We start from the raw sequence: 27,609 nt of genomic DNA on the forward strand, positions 1-27,609 counted from the left end.
TTTGAGATGTAGTCTCACTCTGTTGCCCAGGCTGGAGTGCAGTGGCGTGATCTCGGCTCACTGCAAGCTCCGCCTCCCGGGTTCACGCCATTCTCCTGCCTCAGCCTCCTGAGTAGCTGGGACTACAGGTGCCCGCCACCACGCCCAGCTAATTTTTTTTGTATTTTTAGTAGAGACAGGGTTTCACCACGTTAGCCAGGATGGTCTCGATCTCCTGACCTTGTGATCCACCCGCCTTGGCCTCCCAAAGTGCTGGGATTACAGGCGTGAGCCACCACACCCGGCCCACATAATCCATCTCTAAAGAAGCTTGCTTACATTTACCTTTTAAACAAGTATATGTAAAGTTGGCATAACAAGCTCTTATGAACAAAAGTAAGATAGTGTTGCTATTGAACAATGTTTAACAATATTAAATTCTCAACATTAGATTAGAGTTCTCTGTTAAAAGTTCCATTTGCTAAAAGAAAACAGCAAATAATGCATTTCTGAAGAAGCTTGCTTAGAGGAGGGAGGTGGAACCAGGTGGTAAATGGAACCCTCCGGTTGCTATCTCCCCAACAGGGACACCAAATTCAACAACTATCTACCCAAGAAAGCACCTTCGTAAGAATCAAAAAATTAAATGAGTGACAACAGTACCTGGTTTGAACATAATATAACATAAAGGCACATTGAAGAGGGTAGGAAGGACAATGTTACATTGCCTACACCACTACCACCACCAACAACCCCAGGCATCACAGCATGGAGAAACAATCTGTGTGTTTGTGGGAGACAGAGTGAAATGAGCATGGAACTTCACATTGGAAATCAGTGCTTTTCTGTCGCAATGGAGCACAACACTGGACAGAAACCCCTGATGCCCACAGAGGGAACACTTAAACCAGCCCCAGGCCAGAGAGGAATCCTCCACTCCAATAGGAGGAACCCAAGTCCCAGCTTGCTTCACCACAGCCTGGCTAAAATGGCCTGGGTACTGAGTAAATTTGAGTGGCTGCCAGCCCACAGTGACTGCATCCTTGGCCAAGCAGATGTGCTGCACTCATTTCAGAGGCTGTGAACTTGTGGTGTGACCTAGCATAACAACAGCTACAGCAGCCATGGGAATGCTCGCATAACCCCTTGCCCAACTGCAGGCAGTTTGTCATGGAGAGACTCCTTCATCTTGGGGGAAGGAGAGGGAAGAGTAAAGAAGACTGTGCCTTCCAAGTGGGTACTGACAGAGCAGGAGCGTTGCCATCTTGGACAAGCTCCTGATTCTAATTTTTATTCTGATTTTTACCTTGGTAAAAAACTGCCTCAATCCAAAGGGAATCAGCCTAATGGCTAAGGTCAGCACGACCATAAACCACAAATAACATCTCCAACCAGAAACATTCCAAACTCCTCCCCGACCAGAGACATGCTAGCCCCAAGATAACCCCCCTCCGCCAGGAAGATGCCAGCCTCGAGATAACCCCCCTCTGGCCAGAAAGATGTCTGCCCCAAGATAATTTGATGAGGAATTCAAATAACTGTCTTGAGGAAGCTCAATGAATTTCAAGATAACACAAAGAAGAAACTTAGAATTCTATAAAAAAAAGAGAAATGAAAATAATTTTTAAAAAATCAAACAAATTCCAGAGACGTTTTTTTGTTTGTTGTTTTTTGTTGTTGTTGTTGTTTTCTTTGAGACAGAGTCCCACTCTGTCACCCAGGCCGGAGTGCAGTGGTATGATCCCAGAGACTAAAAATTCAATTAGCAAACTGAAAAATGCATCAGAATGCCTCCAGAATTGATCAAGCAAAGGAATAAATTATTGAGCTCAAAGATAGGCTATTTGAAAATACACAGAGCAGAAAATAAAAGAATAAAGTATGCCTACTCTTATATTTGCCCTTTTAAGGCTATCTAGAAAACAGCCTTAAAAGGACAAATATAATAAGAGTTATTAACCTTAAAGAGGATGGAGAAAGAGATTTGGGTAGAAGGTTTATTCAGGCAAATAACATGTAACTTTCAAACCTAGAAAAAGATAGTAATATCCACATAGAAGAAGGTTAAAAAAAAAACACACACCAAAAAGATTCAAGCTAAATAAGACTCCCTCAAGGCCTATAATAATCAAACTCTCAAAGGTCAAGGACAAAAAAAGGATCCTAAAAACAGTAACAGAAAGAAGCAAATAACATATAAAGAAGCTCCAATGTATCTGGTTGTAGACTGCTCAGTGGAAACCGTACAAGCCAGGAGAGGGTGGAATGACATATACAAAGTCCTGAGTGGAACAACTTCTAACATAAAATACTGTATCCAACGAAGTTATCCTTCAAACACCAAGGAGAAATAAAAGCTTTTCCAGACAAACAAAAGCTAAGGAAATTCATCAATGCTAGATCAATTTTACAAGAAATGCTAAAGGTACTTCACTCTGAAAGTAAAGGATGCTAATATGCAACAAGAAATCATCAGAAAGAACAAAACCTGCTGATGAAAGTAAGTATACCTAATATTCTAATATTGTAATTGGAGAGTATAAATCACTCATGTCACGTTGGGAGGCTGAGGTGGGTGAATCACTTGAACTCAGGAGTTCAAGACCAGCTGGCCAACATGGCAAAACCCCATCTTTACTAAAAATACAAAAATTAGCTGGGTATGGTGGTGTGTGCCTGTAATCCCAGCTACTCAGGTGCCTGAGGCACAAGATCACTTGAATCCTGGAGGTGGAGGTTGCAGTGAACCAAGATCACACCACTGTACTCCAACCTGGATGACAAAGCCAGACTCTGTCTCAGAAAAAAAAAAAATCACTTGGCCAGGCGTAGTGGCTCACACATGTAATCCCAACACTTTGGGAGGCCGAAGCGAGTGGATCACAAGGTCAGGAGATCGAGACCATCCTGGCTAACATGGTGAAACCCTGTCTCTACTAAAAATACAAAAAATTATCCGGGCATGGTGGTGGGGACCTGTAGTCCCAGCTACTCGGGAGGCTGAGGGAGGAGAATGGCGTGAACCCGGGAGGCGGAGCTTGCAGTGAGCCGAGATTGCACCACTGCATTCCAGCCTGGGTGACAGAGCAAGACTCTGTCTCAAAAAAAAAAAAAAAAAATCACTGATATCATTAGTGTGAAGACTAAAAGACAAACCCATCAAAAATAATCATAAGTAAAACAATTGTGAAGATACAATAAATATAAAAATAGAAACGAGAAAAAGTCAACAAGCAGCAGTGACAAAGTTAATTTTTCTTTCTTTTTTCTTTTCTATGTGATCAGAGTTGAGTTGTCATCAGTTTAAAAGAACTGATGATGTTTTTTGCAAACCTCATGGTAATCACCAAGGAAAAACCTATAATAGATACACAAAAATTAAAAAGCAAGAAATCAAAATATACTACCAGAGAATATCACTTCTACAAAAAGGAAGACCAGGAGAAAGGAAGGACTAATAAAACAACCAGAAAACAAGTGACAAAATGGCATTAATAACCTATCAATAATAACATTGAATATAAATAGGCTATATTCTCCAATAAAAAGACATAGAGGGGCTGAATGTATTTTAAAAACAAGACTCACTATATGTTGCCTATAAGAAACTCATTTCGGCTGGGCACAATGGCTCATGCCTGTAATCCCAGCACTTTTGGGAGGCTGAGGCAGGCAGATCACTTGAGTTCAGGAGTTCAAGACCACCCTGGCCAACATGGTGAAACCGCGTCTCTACTAAAAATACAAAAAAATTAGCCACGAGTGGTGGCAGGTGCCTGTAATCCCAGCTACTTGGGAGACTGAGGCAGGAGAACCGCTTGAACCCAGGAAGCGGAGGTTGTAGTGAGCCAAGACCATGTCATTACACTCCAGCCTGGGCAATGAGAAAGAAATTCTATCAAAAAAAAAAAAAAAAAAAGGAAAGAAACTCACTTCACCCATAAAGATACACACAGACTGAAAAGGAAGGGATGAAAATAGATATTCCATGGAAATGGAAACAAAAAAGCAAGAGTCACTGTATTTATATCAGATAAAGTTTCTGATATAAGACGTTTCAAGACAAAACAGTAAAAAAAAAGACAAAAACGGTTATTACATGAGGATGAAGTGGTTAACTCAGCAAGAGGATATAACAATGGTAAACATATATGGGCCCAACACTGGAGCAGCCAGATGTATAAAGCAAATATTATTACAGCTAAAGAGAGAGATAGTCCTCGGTACCATAATAGCTGGAGACTTCAACAACCTACTTTCAGCACTGGACAGAACTTCCAGGCAGAAAATCAACATAGAAACATCTGACTTAATCTGCGCTAGAGACCAAATGGATCTAACAGATATTTACAGAACATTTCATCTAACAGCTGCAGAATACACATTCTTATTAGCACATGGAACATTCTCCAGAACAGACCATACCTTAGGCCACAAAAAAAGTCTCAGAAAATTTGAAAAAATCAAAATTATATCAGTTGTCTTCTGTGACCACAATAGAATAAAACTAGAAATCAACAACAAGAGGAACTTGGGAAACTATTCAAATACATAGAAATTAAATAACATGCTCCTGAATACCATTGCTCAATGAAGCAACCAAGACAGAAATTTTAAAGTTTCTTGAAACTTAAAAAAATTGAAATACAACGTACCAAAACCTATGAAATATATCAAAAGCAGTACTAAGAGGGAAGCTTCTACTAATAAATGCCTATGTTGGAAGAGTAAAGGCTAGGCACAGTGGCTCATGCCTGTAATCCCAGCACTTTGGGAAGCCAAAGCAGGTGGATTGCTTGAGCTCAGGAGTTTGAGACAAGCCTGAGCAACATGATGAAACCCCGTTTCTACCAAAAATACCAAAAAAAAAAAAAAAAAAGCTGAGTGTGGTGGCACATGCCTGTAGTCCCAACTACACGGGAGGCTGAGGTGGGAGGATGGTATGAGCTTGGGAGGCAGAGGTTGCAGTGAGCCGAGATCACGCCACTACACTCCAGCCTGAGTGACGGAGCCAGACCCTGTCTCAAAAAAAAAAAAAAAAAAAGAGAGAGAGAGTAAAAAGACTTCAGACAACCTAATGATGCACCACCTTAAAGAATTAGAAAAGCAATAGCAAATCAAACCTAAAATTAAGAGAAGAAAATAAATAATAAAGATCAGAGCAGAAATCAAATTGAAACAAAAAATACAAAAGATCACAAAACAAAAAGTCAGTTTTTGGAAAGATAAACAAAATTGACAAACTCTTTTGACAGACTAAGAAAAAAGAGAAGACTCAAATAAATTAAATCAGACAAAGAGACGACATTACAACTGATATCACTGAAATTCAAAATATCTTTAGAGACTACTGTGAGCAACTATTATACATGCTAAAAAATTGGAAAAGGCAGAGGAAATTGATAAATTCCTAGACACATACAACCCACCAGGATTTAAACATGAAGAAATGGAAAGCATGAATACACCAATAACATACAGTGAGATAGGAGCAGTGCTGAAAAGTCTCCCATCAAAGAAAAGCTAAGTACCTCATGGCTTCACTGCTGAATTTGCCAAATATCTAAAGAACAACTAATACCAATTCTACTCAAACTACCCCAAAAAATATAAAAGAAGCAAATACTCCTAAACTCATTCTACAAGTCCAGCATTATCCTGATACAAAAACCAGACAAACAAACAAAAAAGAAAACTACAGGCCAATATTTCTGATGAATGTAGATACAAAAATCCTCAATGAAATACTAGCATCCCAAATTCAAGAACACATTAAAAAGATCATTCATTTTGATCAAGTGGGATGCATCCCCGGGATGCAAAGATGGTTCAGCATATGCAAATCAATAGACGTGGCACAATGCATCAAAAGAATGCAGGACAAAAACCATAAATTATTTCAATAGATGCTTTTAAAAATTCAATAAAATTCAACATCCTGTCATGAGAAAAACCCTGAACAAACTGTGTATAGGAAGAACATAATAAATGTCATATAAAATAAACTCACAGCTAGTATTATACTAAATGGGAAAAAAAACCGAAAGCCTTTTCTCTGATCTGGAACAAAACAAGGATACTCATTTTCACCACTTATTCAACACAGTACTCAAAGTTTTAACCAGAGCAATTAGACAACAGAAAGAAACAAACAGCATGAATAATGGAAAGACAAATTGTCATTGTTTGTAGATGATGTGACCTTATATTTAAACAAACCTAAAGATTCTTCCAAAAAACTGTTAGAATTCATAAATGAATTCAGTAAAGTTCCAGGATAGGGCCGGGTGCGGTGGCTCATGCCTGTAATCCCAGCATTTTGGGAGGCTGAGGTGGACGGATCACTTGAGGTAAGGGGATGAGACCAGCCTGGCCAACATGGCAAAACCCCGTCTCTACTAAAAATTCAAAAATTAGGCTGGCGTGCTGGTACACACCAGGTGTGGTTGTGAAGTCCCCCAGCACCTATGGCCAGGTGTGGTTATGAAGTCCTCCAGCACCTCTGGCCAGGTGGGGTTATGATGTCCCCCCAGCACCTCTGGCCAGGTGGGGTTATGATGTCCCCCCAGCACCTCTGGCCAGGTGGGGTTATGATGTCCCCCCAGCACCTCTGGCCAGGTGGGGTAATGATGTCCCCCAGCACCTCTGGCCAGGTGTGGTAATGATGTCCCCCAGCACCTCTGGCCAGCTGTGGTTATGAAGTCCCCCAGCACCTCTGGCCAGCTGTGGTTATGATGTCCCCCAGCACCTCTGGCCAGGTGTGGTTATGATGTCCCCCAGCACCTCTGGCCAGGTGGGGATACGATGTCCCCCAGCACCTCTGGCCAGGTGGGGTTATGATGTCCCCCCGGCACCTCTGGCTAGGTGCGGTTATGAAGTCCCCCCGGCACCTCTGGCCAGGTGGGGTTATGAAGTCCCCCCGGCACCTCTGGCCAGGTGCGGTTTTGAAGTCCCCCCGGCACCTCTGGCCAGGTGCGGCTATGAAGTCCCCCCGGCACCTCTGGCCAGGTGCGGCTATGAAGTCCCCCCTGCACCTCTGGCCAGGTGTGGTTATGAAGTCCCCCCAGCACCTCTGGCCAGGTGTGGTTATGAAGTCCCCCTGGCACCTCTGGCCAGGTGTGGTTATGAAGTCCCCCCTGCCAGCACCTCTGGCCAGGTGGGGTTATAATACCCACCCCCAGCACCTCTGGCCAGGTGAGGTTATGATATCTCCCCAGCACCTCTGGCCAGGTGCGGTTATGAAGTCCTCCTGGCACCTCTGGCCAGGTGGGGTTGTGAAGTCCCCCCAGCACCTCTGGCCAGGTGGGGTTATGAAATCCCCCCCTGCACCTCTGGCCAGGTGACATTTATGAAGTCACCCCCAGAACCTCTGGCCAGGTGGGGTTAAGAAGTTCTCCCCACCCCCCAGCACCTCCGGCCAGGTGGGGTTATGATGGCCCCCCAGCACCTCTGGCCAGGTGGGGTTATGATGTCCCCCCAGCATATCTGGCCAGGTGGGATTATGATACCCCCTAGCACCTCTGGCCAGGTGAGGTTATGATGTCCCCCCTGCACCTCTGGCCAGATGGGGTTATGAAATCCCCCCCAGCACCTCTGGCCAGGTGACATTTATGAAGTCACCCCCAGCACCTCTGGCCAGGTGGAGTTATGCAGTTCCCCCGCCCCCCAGCACCTCTGGCCTGGTGGGGTTATGATGGCCCCACAGCACCTCTGGCCAGGTGTGGTTATGAAGTCCTCCCGGCACCTCTGGCCAGGTGTGGTTATGAAGTCCCCCCAGCATCTCTGGCCAGGTGTGGTTATGAAATCCCCCCCAGCAACTCTGGCCAGGTGACATTTATGAAGTCACCCCCAGCACCCCTGGCCAGGTGGGGTTATGATGGCCCCACAGCACCTCTGGCCAGGTGGGGTTATGATGTCCCCCCAGCACCTCTGGCCAGGTGTGGTTATGAAGTCCCCCCCCCAGCACCTCTGGCCAGGTGGGGTTATAATACCCACCCCCAGCACCTCTGGCCAGGTGAGGTTATGATGTCCCCCCAGCACCTCTGGCCAGGTGTGGTTATGTAGTCCTCCTAGCGCCTCTGGCCAGGTGGGGTTATGAAGTCCCCCCAGCACCTCTGGCCAGGTGGGGTTATGAAATCCCCCCCAGCACCTCTGGCCAGGTGGGGTTATGAAATCCCCCCCAGCACCTCTGGCCAGGTGACATTTATGAAGTCACCCCCAGCACCTCTGGCCAGGTGGGGTTAAGAAGTTCCCCCCAACCCCCAGCACCTCGGGCCAGGTGGGGTTATGATGGCCCCACAGCACCTCTGGCCAGGTGGGATTATGATACCCCCTAGCACCTCTGGCCAGGTGACATTTATGAAGTCACCCCCAGCACCTCTGGCCAGGTGGCGTTATGAAGTTCCCCCCACCCCCCAGAACCTCTGGCCAGGTGGGGTCATGATGGCCCCACAGCACCTCTGGCCAGGTGGGGATATGATGTCCCCCCGGCACCTCTGGCCAGATGTGGTTATGAAGTCCCCCTGGCACCTCTGGCCAGGTGGGGTTATGAAGTCCCCAAGCACCTCTGGCCAGGTGTGGTTATGAAGTCCCCCCCACAGCACCTCTGGCCAGGTGGGGTTATAATACCCCCCCCCAGCACCTCTGGCCAGGTGAGGTTATGATATCCCCCCAGTACCTCTGGCCAGGTGTCGTTATGAAGTCCTCCCGGCACCTCTGGCCAGGTGGGGTTATGAAGTCCCCCCAGCACCTCTGGCCAGGTGGGGTTATGAAATCCCCCCCAGCACCTCTGGCCAGGTGACATTTATGAAGTCACCCCCAGCAGCTCTGGCCAGGTGGGGTTATGAAGTTCCCCCCGCCCCCCAGCACCTCCGGCCAGGTGGGGTTATGATGGCCCCACAGCACCTCTGGCCAGGTTGGGTTATGATGTCCCCCCAGCATCTCTGGCCAGGTGGGATTATGATAAATGCCCAGCACCTCTGGCCAGGTGAGGTTATGATGTCCCCCCCAGCACCTCTGGCCAGGTGGGGTTATGAAATCCCCCCCAGCACCTCTGGCCAGGTGACATTTATGAAGTCGCCCCCAGCACCTCTGGCCAGGTGGGGTTATGAAGTTCCCCCCGCCCCCAGCACCTCCGGCCAGGTGGGGTTATGATGGCCCCCCAGCATCTCTGGCCAGGTGGGATTAAGATATCCCCCTAGCACCTCTGGCCAGGTGAGGTTATGATGTCCCCCCAGCACCTCTGGCCAGGTGGGGTTATGAAATCCCCCCCAGCACCTCTGGCCAGGTGACATTTATGAAGTCACCCCCAGCACCTCTGACCAGGTGGGGTTATGGAGTTCCCCCCGCCCCCCAGCACCTCCGGCCAGGTGGGGTTATGATGGCCCCACAGCACCTCTGGCCAGGTGGGATTATGATACCCCCCAACACCTCTGGCCAGGTGAGGTTATGATGTTCCCCCACCACCTCTGGCCAGGTGTGGTTATGAAGTCCTCCTGGCACCTCTGGCCAGGTGTGGTTATGAAGTCCCCCCAGCACCTCTGGCCAGGTGGGGTTATGAAATCTCCCCCAGCACCTCTGGCCAGGTGACATTTATGAAGTTCCCCCCCCCAGCACCTCTGGCCAGGTGGGGTTATGAAGTCCCCCAAGCCGCCCCTGAGGAACAGGCGAGGCAAGAGCCAGCAGGGACTGCTAGCGGGTCGGGACAGCTGCTTCGCTGATGCTGGTTGTGTAGCATGGATGTGTGTAGCGTGATTGTGTTGTGTGGATGGGGCACGGAGATCCGCAGGGACCATCACTGGAGGGAGAAGCTGCAGGGCAGGGAGGGTTCAGCAGCTAAGCAGTTCAGGGTTCCTGGAAAGGCGGGTCCCAATGCATTTGCTGACCGGGCACCTAACGGGCTGCTCTCAAAATCATTGATTGTCACCGAGGCCGGCCAGAGACCCTTATGTATTTGATTCACGGTGACACCAGCTAACTCTGAGTACAGTAGAAAACGTACCGTCGGGCAACCAGAAAATGCGCACTCCAGTCCCCACCACGGGACAGCGCCAGGCAGTACCCTCCACAGCGGGAGCTCGAACTGTCGCGAGAATAGCGGTCGGCTTGGAAGTCGCACGACACGGGAGCGCGAACTCTCGCGAGAAAGCCGCCAGCTCCGGAGGTGACTGCGGCAGGTGCCCGAACTCTCGCGCGACAGGCACCAATTCGTTAGACGCGCGCTGCAGGAGCGCGGAACATGGCGCGGCACGGGCCACCGTGGAGTCGGGTGGACGCACAGCAGGAGCGCGACGTGCGGGAGCTCGTCCGGGGTGTCGCCGGCCTCCAGGACGAGGCAGACCCCAACTTCCAGCTCGCCCTGAACTTCGCCTGGTCCAACTTCAGGTGTGGGGCACGGCGCGCGGGCGGGTTCCCGGCCACAGCCCGGAGCCCGTGCGTGGGTCCCGCGCAGCCCGGGGTCGGGGCGCGCTGGGGCAGGGCATGGGGCGGAGGCGGGCGCGGCCTCAGGGAGCCTTCGCAGGCCCTGCCGCCGCCTGCTCCCCGCCGGCCAGCGCTCTCGGCGCGGTACCCTGCGCACCCCACGGCGTGTTACCCGGGATGCGTCCTGATCGTCACGGGGAAAGCGTGAACTGGGTTTCTTGCCGGCCGGCGCACGCGCCTGCAACCCCAACGCTCTGGGAGGCCCAGGCGGGACTCCAGGCCAGCTTGGGCAACGTAGCAACTCCATCTTTATAATTTTTTTTTTTTAATTAAAGAGATTGTATTCTCACTGACTCCTGCTCCCTGGTCAGCCCAGTGTAAGATCTCTCTCACCCTGCTCTCCTTTTTCCAAAACGCGTGTCATGACACTGATTACTGTCTCCTCCACTTCCACTCCAGCTAGAATGCTGCATCTCTGCACAGCTCCTGGCACGTAGCACGCTAAGTAACCTAATACAATTTCTAATGCAGTTTCTCTTGTAACTAATTTTTAAAGACTTACAGAATTTAGATATTTACGTAAAGTGAGATCTCCTATTTTTCTTTATGGGAAATGTAAATTAATACTTTTAGAGTCATTACCCATAATGAAATTATTACTAAAAGAATGTTAATGTTAATATTCTACCTGTTTAATTTCAGTAAAAATCTTCTTGAATAATGAACAGTTTTTCAAAATCCGTAATCTTAGTTACCTTAATGATCATAGCCATAGAGTGTCTAGTTGGCTTATAATAGGAATACGGGGTTTTCAGATTCTTTTAAACCATGCCAAGTTTCTGAAGTAATAAACTGAATTCTTAAATGTAACTTATAAAAACAAACAATGTGTGAAATAGGTTATACAATACAGAAACTTAAATGCTGAAATCCAAGTTATTTTTCTACTAATATTTCTAAATGACAGTAGGCAGAATGTCATCATTTTAGAGCTGGGAGAGACGTTGGAGGTTACTATTTTCATTCACAGATTTCAGGAACTAAATTATAGTAGGTAAAGTGGTGTTCCATTCACCCATTTACTGGCCTAGAATCATGTGTTTTTCAGTAGTGTAATTTTATTTAAGTACAGATTGCTCGCTTTGATACTAAAAAATGGAAAACATTTTTTGCATAGGCTATGCTGTGTACATATACATTAGTTGCATAGGCTATGCTGTGTACATATACATTAGTTGCATAGGCTGTGCTGTAATTTTATGATGCTTTAAACCATCAGAAAAATGAATAGTTCATGTTTACATTCTTGAAAATTGTGGACTGGGCGCGGTGGCTCACGCCTGTACTCCCAGCACTTTAAGAGGCCGAGGTGGGTGGATCACGAGGTCAGGAGATCGAGACTATCCTGGCTAACACGGTGAAACCCGGTCTCTACTAAAAGTACAAAAAATTAGCCGGGCGTAGTGGCGGGCGCCTGTAGTCCCAGCTACTCGGGAGACTGAGGCAGGAGAATGGTGTGAACCCAGGAGGCGGAGCTTGCAGTGAGCAAGCTCACTTTTCTCTAACTGAAAAGTAGCATCTCCTTCTATTATAAATGAAGGCAGCAAACCATAGCAGTATTAGCCTACCTATGACTTTATCACCGGTAGAAATCGCATACTGTTTTCACATCAGAGTTGTAGATATTTGTAAATGTTGTTTACTGTTACTTTAATGGTAGTTAATTGGACCTACTGCTAAATCTTGTTATTTAATACTTTCATAAATAACATTTCTTGCCATATCTTAAAGTTCTTTAAATATTTGACAACTGTTTCTCAGTATACTGGGATTCCTTTGTATTTATTTTTTGGCTTTAAAAATGTTATTCAGAGAAGGGGTCCTTAGGCTTCACCGGGCCTCACTATGGCATAAAAAGGTTGGGACCACCTGATGTAGAATGTGTTCAGCTGGACTTAGATACAGGGGCTTATGGGAAGACAGAGGAGCCAGAGGACAAGGTTGGGAGGGTCAGGAAGCACCTGTGTGCTGGAGAAAGGATGCTTGCACAGTCTCGGACACGGTAATTATTTGCCTGCCTGATGGTGGAGGTAACGGAGGACAAGGTACACTCCATTCTGGAAATGTGTAGCTGAGTACAGAGCATATGGGGGATGTGGAGGGCCATGAGATGAGTTCACTTACCTGTGTGACAGAGTTGGCATAAGAATTGCATTTTGTCTTTAATAGATTTCATCGTTTCTTGGATGTCAACAGCCACAAAATAGAAAAAACAATCGAAGGGTAAGTCAGTGTGTATATATACACATCCAGAAATATATGTATTTTCTTATAGATCTTTTTAAGATAGCTTTATAATCATTTTTTTCTATTTTAGAATTTATGAAAAATTTGTCATTCATTCTGATCTTAGCAAAGCTGCTAGTTGGAAGAGATTAACGGAGGAATTTCTAAATGCACCACTTCCCAGTATAAAGGAAATAAAGGTATGCCTTCAATTATGAGATCTCCATTGTGTATTTTACTGTTTCCTATCTGATTATCATCAATTTGTTTCAGTTACTGTTTAAACATTCTATTTTAGTATTATCTACTGGCTAACGGGATCTCTTGGAAATTTACTTAAATATTGCCATCAAACCAGATATGCCTCAGTTTGTGATGAAAGAAAGAGCTTCTTTTTAATCATTTTTTCACCTCAGTCCTACTAAGGAAAGAGAGATCAGAGATTGATACAAATAGTAGCATTGTTTGGGTATCTCAAAACTTTCAAATGGTTTCTCAGCACTTGGCAGTGACTGTCTGTAGATGCTTACTAGATGCCTGGTATACTTTCATATTGTTTGGGGGATTCCCCAAGACCACCTTTTGGCATAATGATTTGCTCAAAGGATTCACAGAACTTAAAAAAAAAAAAAAGCTGTTATCCTCACTGTTAATAGTTTATTACAGTGAAAGGATACAGATTAAAATCACTAAAGGGAAAAGGTGCTTAGAGCAAAGTCTAGGAGAAGCTAGGCACGCATGTCCAAATGTTCCTTCCCAGTGGAGTCACCTGGGGATGCAGTTAATTCTCTCAGTAACAGTATATGACAACATGTGCAAAGTATTACCCTCCACTCCCCCCAGGGCCACTCGGCTGAGCCTTGGTGACCAGCATTTTTATTGGGGGTGGGTCACATAAGCAAGCAGAGCCCACATGGCTGACCTTAGCTGCTGAGTCTGTAGCCCCCTAGAGGTCAAACCAAGGATGGCAAGCGTATGGAAACAGCTGTGGGTTCCCTGAACACAGTGGGACCACATTCCCTAGCTTTGCTGTGACACATCTTGTGCCTACATAGTTCTTTCCCTTTCTCCTGCCTGAGGAAACTCACGTTTTAATATTAAACTCAGGCACTGTCTCCACACATGCTATGTATTTCAATTCTTTATAGTTCCTTTCTTGTCTCCCCCTTTAAAATGCACATTTTACAGGCATAGGGCTCTGTGTCTGATTTGTTCCTGGACACCTAGAGCACAGTGGACAGTGCATGTTTGTTGAGGGAATCAGTAAGGCTGTGCAGTCTCGTCTGCTTCACTATCCCCTCTCTGTCCACAGCCCCCACCCACTTACACAAGGTGGGATTGGTTATCCTTTTCTCTTGCTATGTGGCATCTTGGATGTGTTTGTTATGGCAGAGGTCCCCAACCCCCACATGGTGGACGAGTACCAATATGTGCCTGCTAGGAACCGGGCTGCATGGCAGGAGGTGCAGTGGGGTGAGTGAGGATGACTGCCTGAGCTCCACCTCCTGTCAGATCAGCGGTGGCATTAGATTCTCATAGGAGAGCAAACCCCATTGTGAACTGCACATTTGAGGGATCTAGGTTGCATGCTCCTTTGACAATCTAATGCCTAATGATCTGAGGTGGAACAGTTTCATCCTGAAACCAACCCCCACCCAACAGTCCATGGAAAAATTGTCTTCCACAAAACCAGTCCCTGGTGCCAAAACGGTTGGGGATTGCTGTGTGGTGTAGCAATAACTTCACACTTTTTTTCTTTTTTTTTTTTTTAAGACTGAGTGTCACTTTGTCGCCCAGGCTTGGAGTGCAGTGGTGCAGTCTCGACTCATTGCAACCCCCACTTCCCAGATTCAAGTGATTCTCCTGCCTCAGCCTCCCGAGTAGCTGGGATTACAGGTGACCACCACCATGCCCAGCTAATTTTTTGTATTTTTAGTAGAGACAGGGTTTCACCATGTTGGCCAGGCTGGTCCCGAACTCTTGACCTCAAGCAATCCACCTGCCTTGGCCTCCCAAAGTGCTGGGATTACAGGCATGAGCCACCATGCTGAGCTTCTTTATTATCCTTTTAATGTCTGTGGGATCAGTAGTGATGACCCCTCTTTATTTTCTGATTTTAGTAATGTATGTATACTCTCTTTTTTTTTTGTGGTTAGTATGTCTAGAGATTTATTAATGTTATTAATCTCTTCAGCGAATCAGTTTTTGGTTTTGCCGTTTTTATTATTGTTTCCTGTTTTCAATGTCTTTTTTTTGTTTGTTTTTTTGTTTTTTGAGACGGAATCTTGCTCTGTTGCCCAGGCTGGAATGCAATGGTGCAATCTCAGCTCACTGCAGCCTCAGCCTCCCAAGTAACTGGGATTACAAGCGTACACCACCACGCCCGGCTAATTTTTGTATTTTTAGTAGAGACGAGGTTTCGCCATGTTGGCCAGGGTAGTCTCGAACTCCTGACCTCAAGTGATCTGCCCACCTTGGTTCCAAAAGTGCTGGGATTACAGGCGTGAGCCACCCCGGCCTGCTCTGTTGATATATTTTCAAGCTCATGCCAGTCTACTGGGTGAGCCCATCAAAAGCATTCCTTCATTTCTGACACTTTATTTTTCATTTGGAACACTTCGATTCTTTCTTAGAGTTTCCATCTCACCACTTATATTTCTGATCTGTTCTTCCTTGTTATCCACATTTTTCATTAGCACTCTTAGCACATTAATCATAGTTGTTTTCAATTCCCGGTCTGATAATTCCAACATCCCTGCCATATTTGAGTCTGGTTTGGATGCTTGCTCTGTCTCTTCTGACATACTGTCAGGTGGCCAGTGTTGTCTACCTGGACACCTGAGCCCAGGACTCTGGGGCTTTTATTGGGGGCTTATCTCTCAGGCATAGGACCTGTGTGACTGACCACAATTACTGAAGTTCCAGAGCCTTCAAAGGAAAGCAGGTGTTCACCTTCAGTCACACTGTTTGCGCAAACTATCTAAACAGACTAGTACAACATGGTTCAAGATCTGAGCATACAGAACACATTTGCCAGTTCAGATATTTCAAGAGCTCAGTTACCACAAGCTGGCCAAGGCTTATTCATGAAAATAAGCCCTTTTGGGGGATGCTGAAGGCTTTGGCAATTCAGGCTTGCTGAGTTAATGCGTTCCCCCACAGCTAATATCCCAATTTAAAAATCAATCATATAAATAAGAAAAGACTGGCAATCAAATAGAAACTTGAACAGAGGAGAGTAATACCCAATAAAGGAAAATCAGTAATTTTAAGCTTATGGAAAAGTGCCTACCATTTCATAAGATAAGATAAATGCAAATTAAAGCAACACTGAGATAATGTTTTTCACTGATCTGATTAATAAAAGGTGTGGGAAACAGGTAATTCTACGCGTATGTATATTTGTATTACCTGTATGGAATATATTTTGACATTATTTCTCAAAATTCCAAATGCAAACACTCTTTGACTTAGCGTTTCACTTTTTAGGAATTTATTATACAGATAAACTCTTATAATTATGAAACAACAGCCAAGTGTGGTGGCCCATGCCTGTAATCCCAGTACTTTGGGAGGCCAAGGTGGGCGGATCACGAGGTCAGGAGTTCGAGACCATCCTGGCCAACATGGTGAAACCCCATCTCTACTAAAAATACAAAAGTTACCCGGGTGTGGTGGCGCGTACCTGTAATCCCAGCTACTCGGGAGGCTGAGACAGGAGAATCACTTGAACCAGGGGAGGCGGAGGTTGCGGTGAGCTGAGATTGCACTATTGCACTCCAGCCTGGGCAACAGAGCGAAAATCCATCTCGGGGGGAAAAAAAAATATGAAACAACATAAGTTTGTGATAGCAAAAGATTGGGAAAAAATCTAAATTTCATTAATAGGGGACTGGTTAAATAAAATATGATACATCTTAGTTAAACTATCAGGCATGTTTAAGCTTCATGATACATATTGCCACAGGAGAATAATTTTTAACCATAATGTTATACTCTAAAGACATTTCCGTCGTTTTAGAAATAAAAAGCTGTCATCCACTCAGATCTTATACTTGTTAGATATATAGAACTCAGATTTCAGATGGCTTTGAGGTTCCTTATGTGTATGCATTTGAGCTATGAAGAAGTTTGAAGGTTAAGGATTATTTAGGTATAACTCGTGTTTTCTCAAACCAGGAAAAAAATTGGGGACATAACTGTCATGGAGTTATCTTTACTCAATCTGGTGTAGAAAGCATTTCCCAACCTCAGAGATTTATGTTCTTTTTTTTGTTTTAAAGACAGATGCACATTATTCCATACTGTCACTTCTTCTGTGTCTGTCAGACTCTCCTTCAAACAGCAGTTATGTGGAGACACCAAGAAATAAAGAAGTGGGTATGTTACTAGATGCTTTAACATATGAGAAGTAAAAGAGAAATTGTTTGATTACTTAGTTACTAAACACTGAGTTTTATTGAAACTTCTAAAAATCTGTGAAATTAAAGTATTTCTATTGCTTTAGATGCTATCACAATTGTAAAATTTTATTTAAAATGCTGTCAGCCCTCTATATTCTCAGGTTCCAGACCCACAGATTCAATCAACTACAGATCAAAAATATTCAAAATAAATAAATAATAATACAACAGTCTATAATACAATTTTTAAAAAAACTATTTACATAGCATTTACATGGTATTAGGTATTATAAGTAATCTAGAGATTATTTAAAGTATACAGCAGGATGTATTTAGGTTATGTGCACATACTACACCATTTTCTGTCAGTCTTGAGCATTGCGGAGGGTGGTGTACCTCCTGGAACCACTTCCCCTCAGATATTGAGGGATGACTGTATTCGTTCTAACTTTACAAACTACCTTCAGCTGTAGAAAGAGAACACTCACCTTTGAGAATGAGTTAATTAAAATGTAAAATGTTTTAGAATATCAATTTATTAAATGTTTCAATATTTTTAAATTTTTATTTCCTGAGTATTTTGAGTCTTGTTAGTCTTTTTTCCTTAGTTTTGAGGTTTTTTTTCAAAGATAGATATAATAAAGCCGATGAAGTTCTTCTGTTACATTTTAGAAAAGAAAGATGATTTCGACTGGGGAAAATACTTGATGGAAGGTGAAGAAATGGACATTGGTCCGTACATGGACACACCAGTAAGTGGTAGTAGTTTTGCTATTGAAAATTGAAATACACGCCAGGTGATATAGATGATTTTCATCGGTCTTTCCACCCTAGGTCAACTTAGCTAAAACAGGAACACTCTTCACTAAGCTAGAGTCATTTATTATGGAAGCCTGATTAGGATTTCGCACCAAATCATTAGTGGTAAGAAGTTAAAAGGGGCCGGGCATGGTGGCTCACATCTGTAATCTCAGCACTTTCGAGAGGCAGGAGGATTGCTTGAGCCTAGGAATTTGAGACCAGCCTGGGCAACATAGCGAGATCCTGTGTCTATTTTTAAAAAATAAATTCTAAAAAAGTTGTCTGGGCTTGGTGGCTCACACCTGTAATCCCAGCATTGTGGGAGGCTGAGGTAGGTGGATCACTTGAGGCCAGGAGTTCGAGAGCAGCCTGGGCAACATAGTGAAACCCCATCAACTAAGAATACAAAAAATTAGCTGGGTGTGGTGGTACACGCCTGTAATCCCAGCTACTCAGGAGGCTCAGGCACAAGAATCTCTTGAACACAGGAGGTGGAGGTTGCAATGAGCTGAGATCGTGCTATTGCACTCCAACCTGGATGACAAAGCAAGAGACTCTGTCTCAAAAAAAAAAAAGTTAAAAGGGGTGAGTACAAGTATCCCTTAAGGACCTGTGATCTTGGGACTTTTTGCCACAAAAAATAATTCCATTCCTTATTATTTCAACATTATAGAAAAAAAGAAAAAGTAGTAATCATATTTCCATTCATATAATAGGCACTTCCAAGAGATTTAGGAAAAAAAAATTTGTTTTTCTGTTCCATGTTGCTTCAAAGTTTTTGCTTTTCTTCAAAAGTTTTCTTAGTCTTTTAATGTAAATAGCTTTAAGTGTTATACTCTGTAAAGCTAAAGTGTATCTCTTTTTTAAATCAGAATTGGTCTGAAGAAAGTGAAGAGGAAAATGATCAACAGCCCTTAAGCAGAGAGGACTCTGGAATTCAGGTAGACAGGACACCGTTAGAAGAACAAGATCAAAACAGAAAACTGGATCCTTGTATCAGTTGGAAAGGTATTATGTGTTATGAGGTGCTGGCATTTTCTAATAGACAAATTCCCTAGAAGGGAAGGCAAACTTTGAGATCAGTTCCATGTAATCAAGGTATTGGCTAAGCTCTACCATCCTTATAAAACCAATTTTTAAAACCATTAGTAATGTTTTCTATGATGCTTAAGTAGTAGTACTATAGAATTAATGTTGAATTCATACATGTAGAGTGTAATTTTGTAATTTTTTTCCTATACTTCTGAGAACTTTCTCAGCTGTGAATGTTTCCTTTTTTTTTTTTTTTTTTTTTAATTGGAGAAGGACTGATTTTGCTAAGATTGTGCCACTGCACTCCAGCTCTGGCAACAGAGCGAGACCCTGTCTCAAAAAAAAATTAAAATAAAAAAGTATAAGGGAGGATATGCATAGGTTATATGCAAATACTATGCCATTTTATATCAGGGACTTGAGCACCTGCAGATTTTGGTGTCTGCAGCGTTCCTGCAACCAGTCCCCATTGGATACTGAGGGACAGCTGCATTTATTCCGGACTTTCTAATCTGTGCACTTGGTGTCAGTGTGACCCAGAAACAGACAGACATTTTTATTTGTGTGGCTTTGTAGTATTATGTCTTAATACATAGATGGCAAGTTTCCTTTCAGCTACTTGGGAGGCTGAGGCAGGAAAATCACTTGGCTCCTTTTCTTTTTTTTTTGGAGACAAGGGTCTCACTCTGTTTCCCAGGCTAGAGTGCAGTGGCACAATCTTAGCTCAGTGCAACCTCTGCCTCCTGGCCTCAAGCGATCCTCCCACCTCAGCCTCCTGAGTAGCTGGAACTACAGGTGAGTGCCACCATACCCAGTTAATTTTTGTATTTTTTGTAGACACAGGATTTCACCATGTTGCCCAGGCTAGTCTCAAACTCCTAGACTCAAGCAATTACTCCGCCTCTGCCTCCCAAAGTGCTGGGATTACAGATGTGAGCCACCATGCCCAGCCCACTTTGCTCTTCCCCCCCACCCCTTTTTTTTGAGACGGAGTCTCACTCTGTCGCCCAGGCTATGGTACAGTAGCATGATCTCACCTCACTGCAAACTCCATCTCCCAGGTTCAAACAGTTCTCCTGCCTCAGCTTCCCAAGTAGCTGGGGTTACAGGCGTGTACCACACTCAGCTAATTTTTGTATTTTTAGTAGAGACAGGGTTTCACCATGTTGGCCAGGCTGGTCTCAAATTCCTGACCCCAACTCATCCACCCGCCTCTGCCTCCCAAAGTGCGGGGATTACAGATGTGAATCACTGCTCTTTTTCAAAATTGGCTTAGCTATTTGTGAACTTTTATTCTTCTATAGACATTTTAGAAGCAGGATGGTAAACTTTAAAGAAAAAAAAGGCCAGGTGCAGTGGCTTACGCCTGTAATCCCAGCACTTTGGGAGGCCGAACTGGGTGGATCACTTGAGGTCAGGAGTTCAAGACCAGCCTGACCAACATGGTGAAACCCCACGTCTACTAAAAATACAAAATTAGCTGGGCATAGTGGCGCGTGCCTGTAATCCCAGCTACTTGGGAGGCTGAAGCAGGAGAATCGCTTGAACCCAGCAGGTAGAGGTTGCAGAGAGCCAAGATCACACCATTGCACTCCAGCCTGGGCAACAAGAGCAAAACTTTATCTCAAAATAAATAAATAAATAAATAATAATCCAGCTGGAGTTTTTATTGGGATTGCAGAGAATTTATAGATCTAATTTGGGGAAGCTTGATTACCTTAACATAATAATAGCTACATTTATCGTAATTTTTTATCTTTTACTAGAGTTTGGAAATTTTTTTTAAACATCTCGAGTGTTCATTTGTTAATTTCTACATATGTTATAGTTTTTATTTTTGTGAATGTTGCCTCTTTTGTTTATTCCTGATGTAGAAGAAATAATACTGCTTTCTGTAAGTTGTCCTTATATGCAGCATTTTTACTGAATTCTCATAATAGTTTGTTGATTCATTTGGTTTCTTATATAGATGATTAGTATCATCTGTGAATATTGATGGTTTTATTCTTCCTGCTAGTTCTTATGCCTGTATCTTCTCTGTGACATGATCAAATCTCTTTTCTGGCCCAGCAGCCCAACCCTCTAGTCCGTAGCAGAAGCAACAGCTCATGGGAGTGGGCTTCCTGGATGACTAGGTCTCATCCTAAGGGGGGTTATACCTGAAACTCCTCCGTTAAGTGTGATGGTTGTTTGGTATCAGTTCAGGGTATGTGGCCTTTATCAAATTAAGACAATTTCCTTCTATTACTTTTTTTTTCTAGAAGTCTTTAATCATGAATAAATGTTGAATTTTTATTAAATGCTACTATTTATCCATGAGATAATCTCATAACTTTTCTCTTTTATCCTAATAATGCATTGATAGATTTTCTGATGTTGAATTATCCTTGAATTCTTCACCTAAACTTGCTTGATCATGTTATTTTTTAGTACATTTTTAGATCGGATTCAATTTTGGATTTTTTTTTTTTTTTTTAAGACCGGGTCCTGCTCTGTCACCCAGGCTGGAGTGCAGTAGCGTGATCACAGCTCACTCCAGCCTCAACCTCCTGGGCTTAAAGTATCCTCTCACCTCAGCCTCCTAAGAAGCTGGGACTTGCAGTGCATGCCACCACACCCAGCTAACTTTGTTACTTTTTTGTAGAGATGAGGTCTCACTATGTTTGAGACCAGCCCAGGCTGGGATTGCAAGTGTGAGCCACCGAGCCCAGCAGGTTAGCTCTTTTTTAATGTAGGATTTTTCATCTTTATTCTTTGATGAATTACATGTATCCTGTCTTTGTCTAGTTTAAAGCATCACTGTTATATTAGCCTCATAAAATGTTAGGTGGCTTTCTCTTTTTCTGCTTTTTCAAACAACTTGTATAAGATAGAGGTTATCTAATCCTTCAAAATTTAGCACCAGTCCCGAGACTTTGGGAGTGGTTGGGAAGGTCTTCAGTTACCGTTTCAGTTTCCTTAATGGTTATTGGACAATTAATATATACCATTTATATCTTTTTATGTATGTGGCAATTTTTTTTTTTTTTACTTTCTAGTCAGTTACATTTAATTAAATTTAGTATGTGTTTCTATATGTGTGGTTTTATTTTATTTTACTTTGTTTTTTGAGATAGGGTCTCACTGTGTCACCCAGGCTGGAGCGTAGTGGCATGATCTCAGCTCACTGCAGCCTCAACCTCTTGGCTCAACCAGTCCCCTCTCGTGTCAGCCTCCCGAGAACAAGCACATGCCACCATCCCTGGCTAATTGTTTTGTATTTTTTGTGGAGATGGGGGTCATACTTTGTTGCCCAGCCTGGTCTTGAACTCCTGGATTCAAGTGGTCATCCCGTCCTGGCTTCCCAAAGGGCTGGGATTATATGTGTGAGCCATAGAACCCAGCAGAGATATGTGGTTTAAAATAATCATATATACATAAATGTCAGGTAGCTGTTATTTTTAAAAAGCCATTTTCAACTATACGTTTGAATGGAGCTGTAAGTCCAGGTATTGTGACCCAGTGTTTTGTTGTTGTTAACTCAAACTGATTACATTTCTTTCAAGCAGATGAGCAAGATGACCGAAGCTGGCTGGAACATCATGTGGTCCATCAGTACTGGACAGCCAGGCCCTCCCAGTTTCCTCATAGTTTACATTTGCACTCTAATTTAGCTGCTGTCTGGTAAGAAGCTAAAGTTTTCATTTAATGTGATGATAGAAGAAACTTTGATGTTTAAACGTTTGGCTTTGATTTGTGACTTAAGTTCTTCCCTGAAATTTAAACTTGTTTTTGTTTTGACAGTTCTTTTTTTTTTGGAGACAGATTCTCACTCTCGTTGCCCAGACTGCAGTGCAGTGGTGAGATCTCAGCTCACTGCAGTCTTGACCTCACTCAACTAGTTTTTTATTTTTTATTTTATTTTACTTTTTTTTGCAGGGGGAGACAAAGTCTCGCTCTGTCACCCTGGCTGGAGTGCAGTGGCGTAATCATGGCTCACTGTAACATCTGCCTCCCGGGTTCCAGCAATTGTCATCCTTCAGCCTCCCAAGTAGCTGGGATTATAGGTGCATGCCACCATGCCCAGCTAATTTTTATATTTTTAGCGGAGATGGGGTTTTACCATGTTGGCCAGGCTGGTCTTGAACTCCTGTCCTCAAGTGATCCACCTGCCTCGGCCTCCCAAAGTGCTGGAATTACAGGCGTGAGCCAGCACACCTGGCTGGTGTTGAAAATTTTAGTTGAATAGTTTTTAATTATTTGTTATTGAAAATCATTAAATTATAGTATTATTTAATTATAGTCTCTGCTTCCATTTTTTGTTGTTAATTTCAATGTAAATGGATTGGTATATATTAGGGCATTATTTGATTTCTGTTTTGGTATACTTACTGCAAAAATACACATCTTGTTTTCCAGAAAACAACATTACATAGTTGGAAACATTTGCCTAAATCAACAATAAATTAACAATTGTAATTGTTCTGAAAGTGTTTCTCAGAGTATTCTGATTGACATGAAAATATAGGGGGCATTTAAGCCATTTATTATGTATACTTGTTAGTTGATTGCTACTTAAGTTAGCACTAAATTGCAAATATTCCTTGAGATAAGTTATTTACTTACTTAGAAACCTTTCTATTGACATTTATGTTTGCTGTCTCATAGGGACCAACACTTGTACAGCAGTGATCCATTGTATGTTCCAGATGACAGGGTTTTGGTTACTGAGACTCAGGTTATTCAGGAAACCCTATGGTAAGAAATATTCATTTAATTAATAGTCTTTATGAGACTTGATTACTGAGAAGCAAAAACTTTTATTAAAGGAAACTTTTCAAGCATTTTCACATGCAAACTAGAAAAGGTCCATTAGGTGTGAAGTTCGGACCAGATTTGACTGTGGAGATTGAGAGAGTTTGATATAATTACTTCATTTTCATTTTAAATAATTTAGCATATGATTTACTTAGGTTAGCCCATCTCTTCTTTAACACCTGAGTTCAAAGCAAGATTTGCTACTGACTTTTTTTTTTTTTTTTTTTGAGACGGAGTCTCACTCTGTTGCCCAGGCTGGAGTGCAGTAGCTCTATCTCAGCTCACTGCAAGCTTCACCTCCTGGGTTCACGCCATTCTCCTGCTTCAGCCTCCCAAGTAGCTGGGACTACAGGAACCCACCACCACGCCCGGCTAATTTTTACTTTTTTAGTAGAGACGGGGTTTCACCATGTTAGCCAGGATGGTCTAGATCTCCTGACCTCATGATCCGCCCACCTTGGCCTCCCAAAGTGCTGGGATTACAGGCGTGAGCCACCGCGCCAGCAGCTACTGACTATTCTTAATAGGCGGAGTATATCAATGAGGGCCTGTGCCCGTACCTGGAAGCCAGGAATCTAATGCGGCACATGGTGCTGTTACTACTGAAGTTCCAAGTCCTGGTGCTCTCACCATAAAGTATGATATTGACATGCTCGCATTCTTAGAAATAGGAAGATCTCTTTGGGTCGTCAAGTATATGGGGGAGATGCTTTGACAACATGTTTTGGACTTCTCCAAGATGATGTTGAAATATCTTGAGTCTTAGGGTAATCAGATGAAAAGATTGATGTCTTCCATTTTCTTATTATCTGACTTTTTGCCCCTAATTCTGAATATTTAATAAAAATTTCCTGAGGTGGGGCATGGTGGTTCACACCTGTAATCCCAGCACTGTGGGAGGCCAAGGCAGGTGGATCACTTGAGCTCAGGAGTTCGAGACCAGCCTGGGCAACATGGTGAAACCCCATATCTACAAAAAATGCAAAAATTAGCCAGGCATGGTGACATGCACCTGTAGTCCCAGCTGCTGGAGAGGCTGAGGCTGCAGAATCACTTGAACCCAGGAGGTTGTGGCTCCAGTGAGCTGTGATCATGCTGCTGCACTCCAGCCTGGGTGGGTGACAAAGTGAGTCCCTGTCAAAAAAAAAAAAAATGTCCTGGGCATACTGTCATGAATATTTTTCTAGACTTAAAGTACACTTGTCTTTTTTTAATCTCATTTCAGGTTACTTTCAGGAGTGAAAAAGCTCTTTATATTTCAGTTGATAGATGGGAAGGTAACTGTGAGAAACAATATTATAGTAACTCATTTAACACATGTAAGTTATTTGTATTTATGGTAATTTAAGAAATAGGATTTATGTTAACTAATAATATAATTTTAGAACATTTTACAATATTAAAATTGCTATTGAACTCGTTCTTGCTTCCTCACATGCAAAAAAAAGCTAACTTAAAAATATTTAATATCCAAAAAGAAAAATTGAGTTGTGCATCTTTATAGTACTTAGAGGATTCCTTAATATTGTTTGGAACATATTTAATTTCAATTTGCATTTTCTGCTTTTTATTTGTCATTCTGTATTGTGAAAGTTATATACTGTAATTTTGTTTTGCTTTAAGTACATTTACTTATGTATGTTTTTAAAAATATAAGCCATAATTCTCTAGTCTGTTGAAATTATTGTTCACTTTTTCCTTTGTGTATAAAATTATAAATATTAATCATATTATTACTTTGTCTTCTACTAAACATACTGTTTAAAACAATTGCAAAAGAAGTATTTTACAGCGAGAGGGAAATGAATTTGAATGTTTACAGAAGACCACCTTTGAATAATTGCAGTTTGCTTCCGTTGTAGAGCTGTTTACGATCTGTGCTGGAACAAATAGCAGCATATGGCCAGGTTGTGTTTCGACTCCAGGAGTTCATTGATGAAGTCATGGGACACAGTTCTGAGAGCATGCTGCCTGGAAGTGGGTCTGTTCCTAAGAAGTCAACTGAAGCTCCCTTTAGAACCTACCAGGCTTTCATGTGGGCCCTGTACAAATATTTCATTAGTTTCAAAGAGGAACTTGCAGAAATTGAGAAGTGCATCATCAATAATGGTATTAAATGTTCTTCATCTTTACTCATACTACACGTAACTCATAATTTGAATGCCATTTAGAGTTTTCATTATATAAGATTTGAAAGTTGCCTAGCAAATAAGTAGTTCTCGTGAATGCTTCATTTTAAAAATTATTTTAAATTTATATTTTTAAGCCATTCATATCTCTAAAAATCAAAAAACTACAGAAGATTTAGAATGAAAAATCTAAATTATTCTTCTTGCACCAGTACCCCAGCCAGTCAGTTCTCCTCTCCAGAGACAGCCAGGTCCTTGGCTTCTTACGCATCCTTCCAGAAAGAGTTTCAGCATACACGAGCAGTACATACACATATACGCATACCTAGCAGTCATTACACTGCTCTCTTCAAATTTTTCTAGTTTAAATTTTGAGGATAATACCATACATATATGAAGAGCTTCTGTTTTCCTTTTTACAAATTGAGTGTTTCATCATATGGTCGTATCATAGCCCAGTCCCCTTAATGGATTTAGGTTGTTCCCAGGCTTTTGCTATTGCCAGTAGTGCTGCAGTGATGATCACTTCTACATATCCATTATCGTACACAGGCAGTGAGTTATCTGTAGGGTAGGTTCTTTTTTTTTTTTTTTCATTTGAGACGGAGTCTCGCTCTGTTACCTAGGCTGGAGTGCAGTGGCTCAATCTCTGCTCACTGCAAGCTCCGCCTCCTGGGTTCAAGCGGTTTTCCTGCCTCAGCCTCCCGAGTAACTGATTACAGGCACCTGCCACCATCCCCAGCTAATTTTTGTATTTTCAATAGAGACAGGCTTTCACCATGTTGACCACCTTGGCCTCCCAAAATGCTGGGATTACAGGCGTAAGCTGGGATTATACTGCATCTGACCATGTGGGGTAGGTTCTTATAAATGGAATTGCTGGGTCATGTGTGATTTTCCTAAGTTTTGCCACTTTATGGGGAGGTATAGGTAAATACATTTTTACTGTTGTGAGCCATGTAGATGAATACCTGTTTCCTCACACTTCTTGCCATCTGTGTGTTACCAGACGTTTTGGTCTTCACCAGTATGACAGCTGTAAAATGGTAACCCATGTAGCTTTTTTCCCCTTAAATTTCATTTTGAACTACCACAAAAAATAGTACAGAGAGGCCCTGTGTTCCCATGACCTTGCTTCCCCCAGTGGTAAAACCTTACATAGTGACAGTACATGGTCAAAACTGGGAAACTGACATTGACACAGCACATTAGCCAAACTGCAGACCTGACATGGTTTCACCAGTGTCGCAGGAACTTGCTTTGAACAGGGGTGGGTGTGGTATCTTCATGTATAGTTTATCACATGTCTAGCTCCACATAGCCACTTCCATGTTCAGATCACAGCTGTGCCATCGCCTCCCAGGAGCTTGCTTGTGCAGCCCTTTGTAGGCACAGCCTCCCTCACCCCTCTCTGTAACATTAGCCCATTGGGAGGTGTTTTGTTTTACCTAGTGTAATTTTAATTTGCATTCTTTTATTATAAGTAAGGTCAAGTGACTTTCTGTATGTTTTAGAATCACTCATCATTCCTTTTTTATGAACTGTCAGTTCCTTTATACATTATTTTTCTGCTGAGTTGTCTTTTTCTCTGTGACTTGCAGGAGTTCTTCCTTAGGGAAATTAGGTCCTTGTGGTGTGAGATTAAAATCCACCTTCCTCCATTTTGCCCTGCCTGTCCATAAGCCTGATGATTTGCCAGCATTTATGTCACATTTTAGATGCATGTATTTTTCCTTGCTGTTGAGTTTGATTTATTGATATTT

The 27,609-nt window shown here is 43.0% G+C and overlaps 1 protein-coding gene across 5 annotated transcripts in view; it reads left to right on the forward strand.

Annotated features, from left to right (window-relative positions):
* Positions 1–9,693: 9,693 nt before the first annotated feature.
* LOC115932683 (gamma-tubulin complex component 5-like) overlaps positions 9,694–27,609 on the forward strand; it is a 48,551-nt gene continuing 30,635 nt past the window's right edge. For 2 of the 5 annotated variants that reach the window (XM_063698403.1, XM_063698405.1), the window contains exons 1-10: positions 9,694–10,362; positions 12,628–12,681; positions 12,776–12,884; positions 16,968–17,064; positions 17,760–17,839; positions 18,761–18,896; positions 22,469–22,583; positions 23,568–23,657; positions 24,943–25,036; positions 25,580–25,826. In XM_063698403.1, coding sequence (XP_063554473.1) covers positions 10,217–10,362; positions 12,628–12,681; positions 12,776–12,884; positions 16,968–17,064; positions 17,760–17,839; positions 18,761–18,896; positions 22,469–22,583; positions 23,568–23,657; positions 24,943–25,036; positions 25,580–25,826 — 1,168 coding nt within the window. In that variant the 5' untranslated portion in view covers positions 9,694–10,216. Of the gene's footprint in view, positions 10,363–12,627; positions 12,682–12,775; positions 12,885–16,967; positions 17,065–17,759; positions 17,840–18,760; positions 18,897–22,465; positions 22,584–23,567; positions 23,658–24,942; positions 25,037–25,579; positions 25,827–27,609 lie in introns of all 5 variants that reach the window. The other 3 variants (XM_063698404.1, XM_063698402.1, XR_010130917.1) reach the window with 3 other exon arrangements.

This window comes from Gorilla gorilla, chromosome 16 (genome assembly GCF_029281585.2).
Source record: "Gorilla gorilla gorilla isolate KB3781 chromosome 16, NHGRI_mGorGor1-v2.1_pri, whole genome shotgun sequence".
Lineage (NCBI taxonomy): Eukaryota > Metazoa > Chordata > Mammalia > Primates > Hominidae > Gorilla > Gorilla gorilla.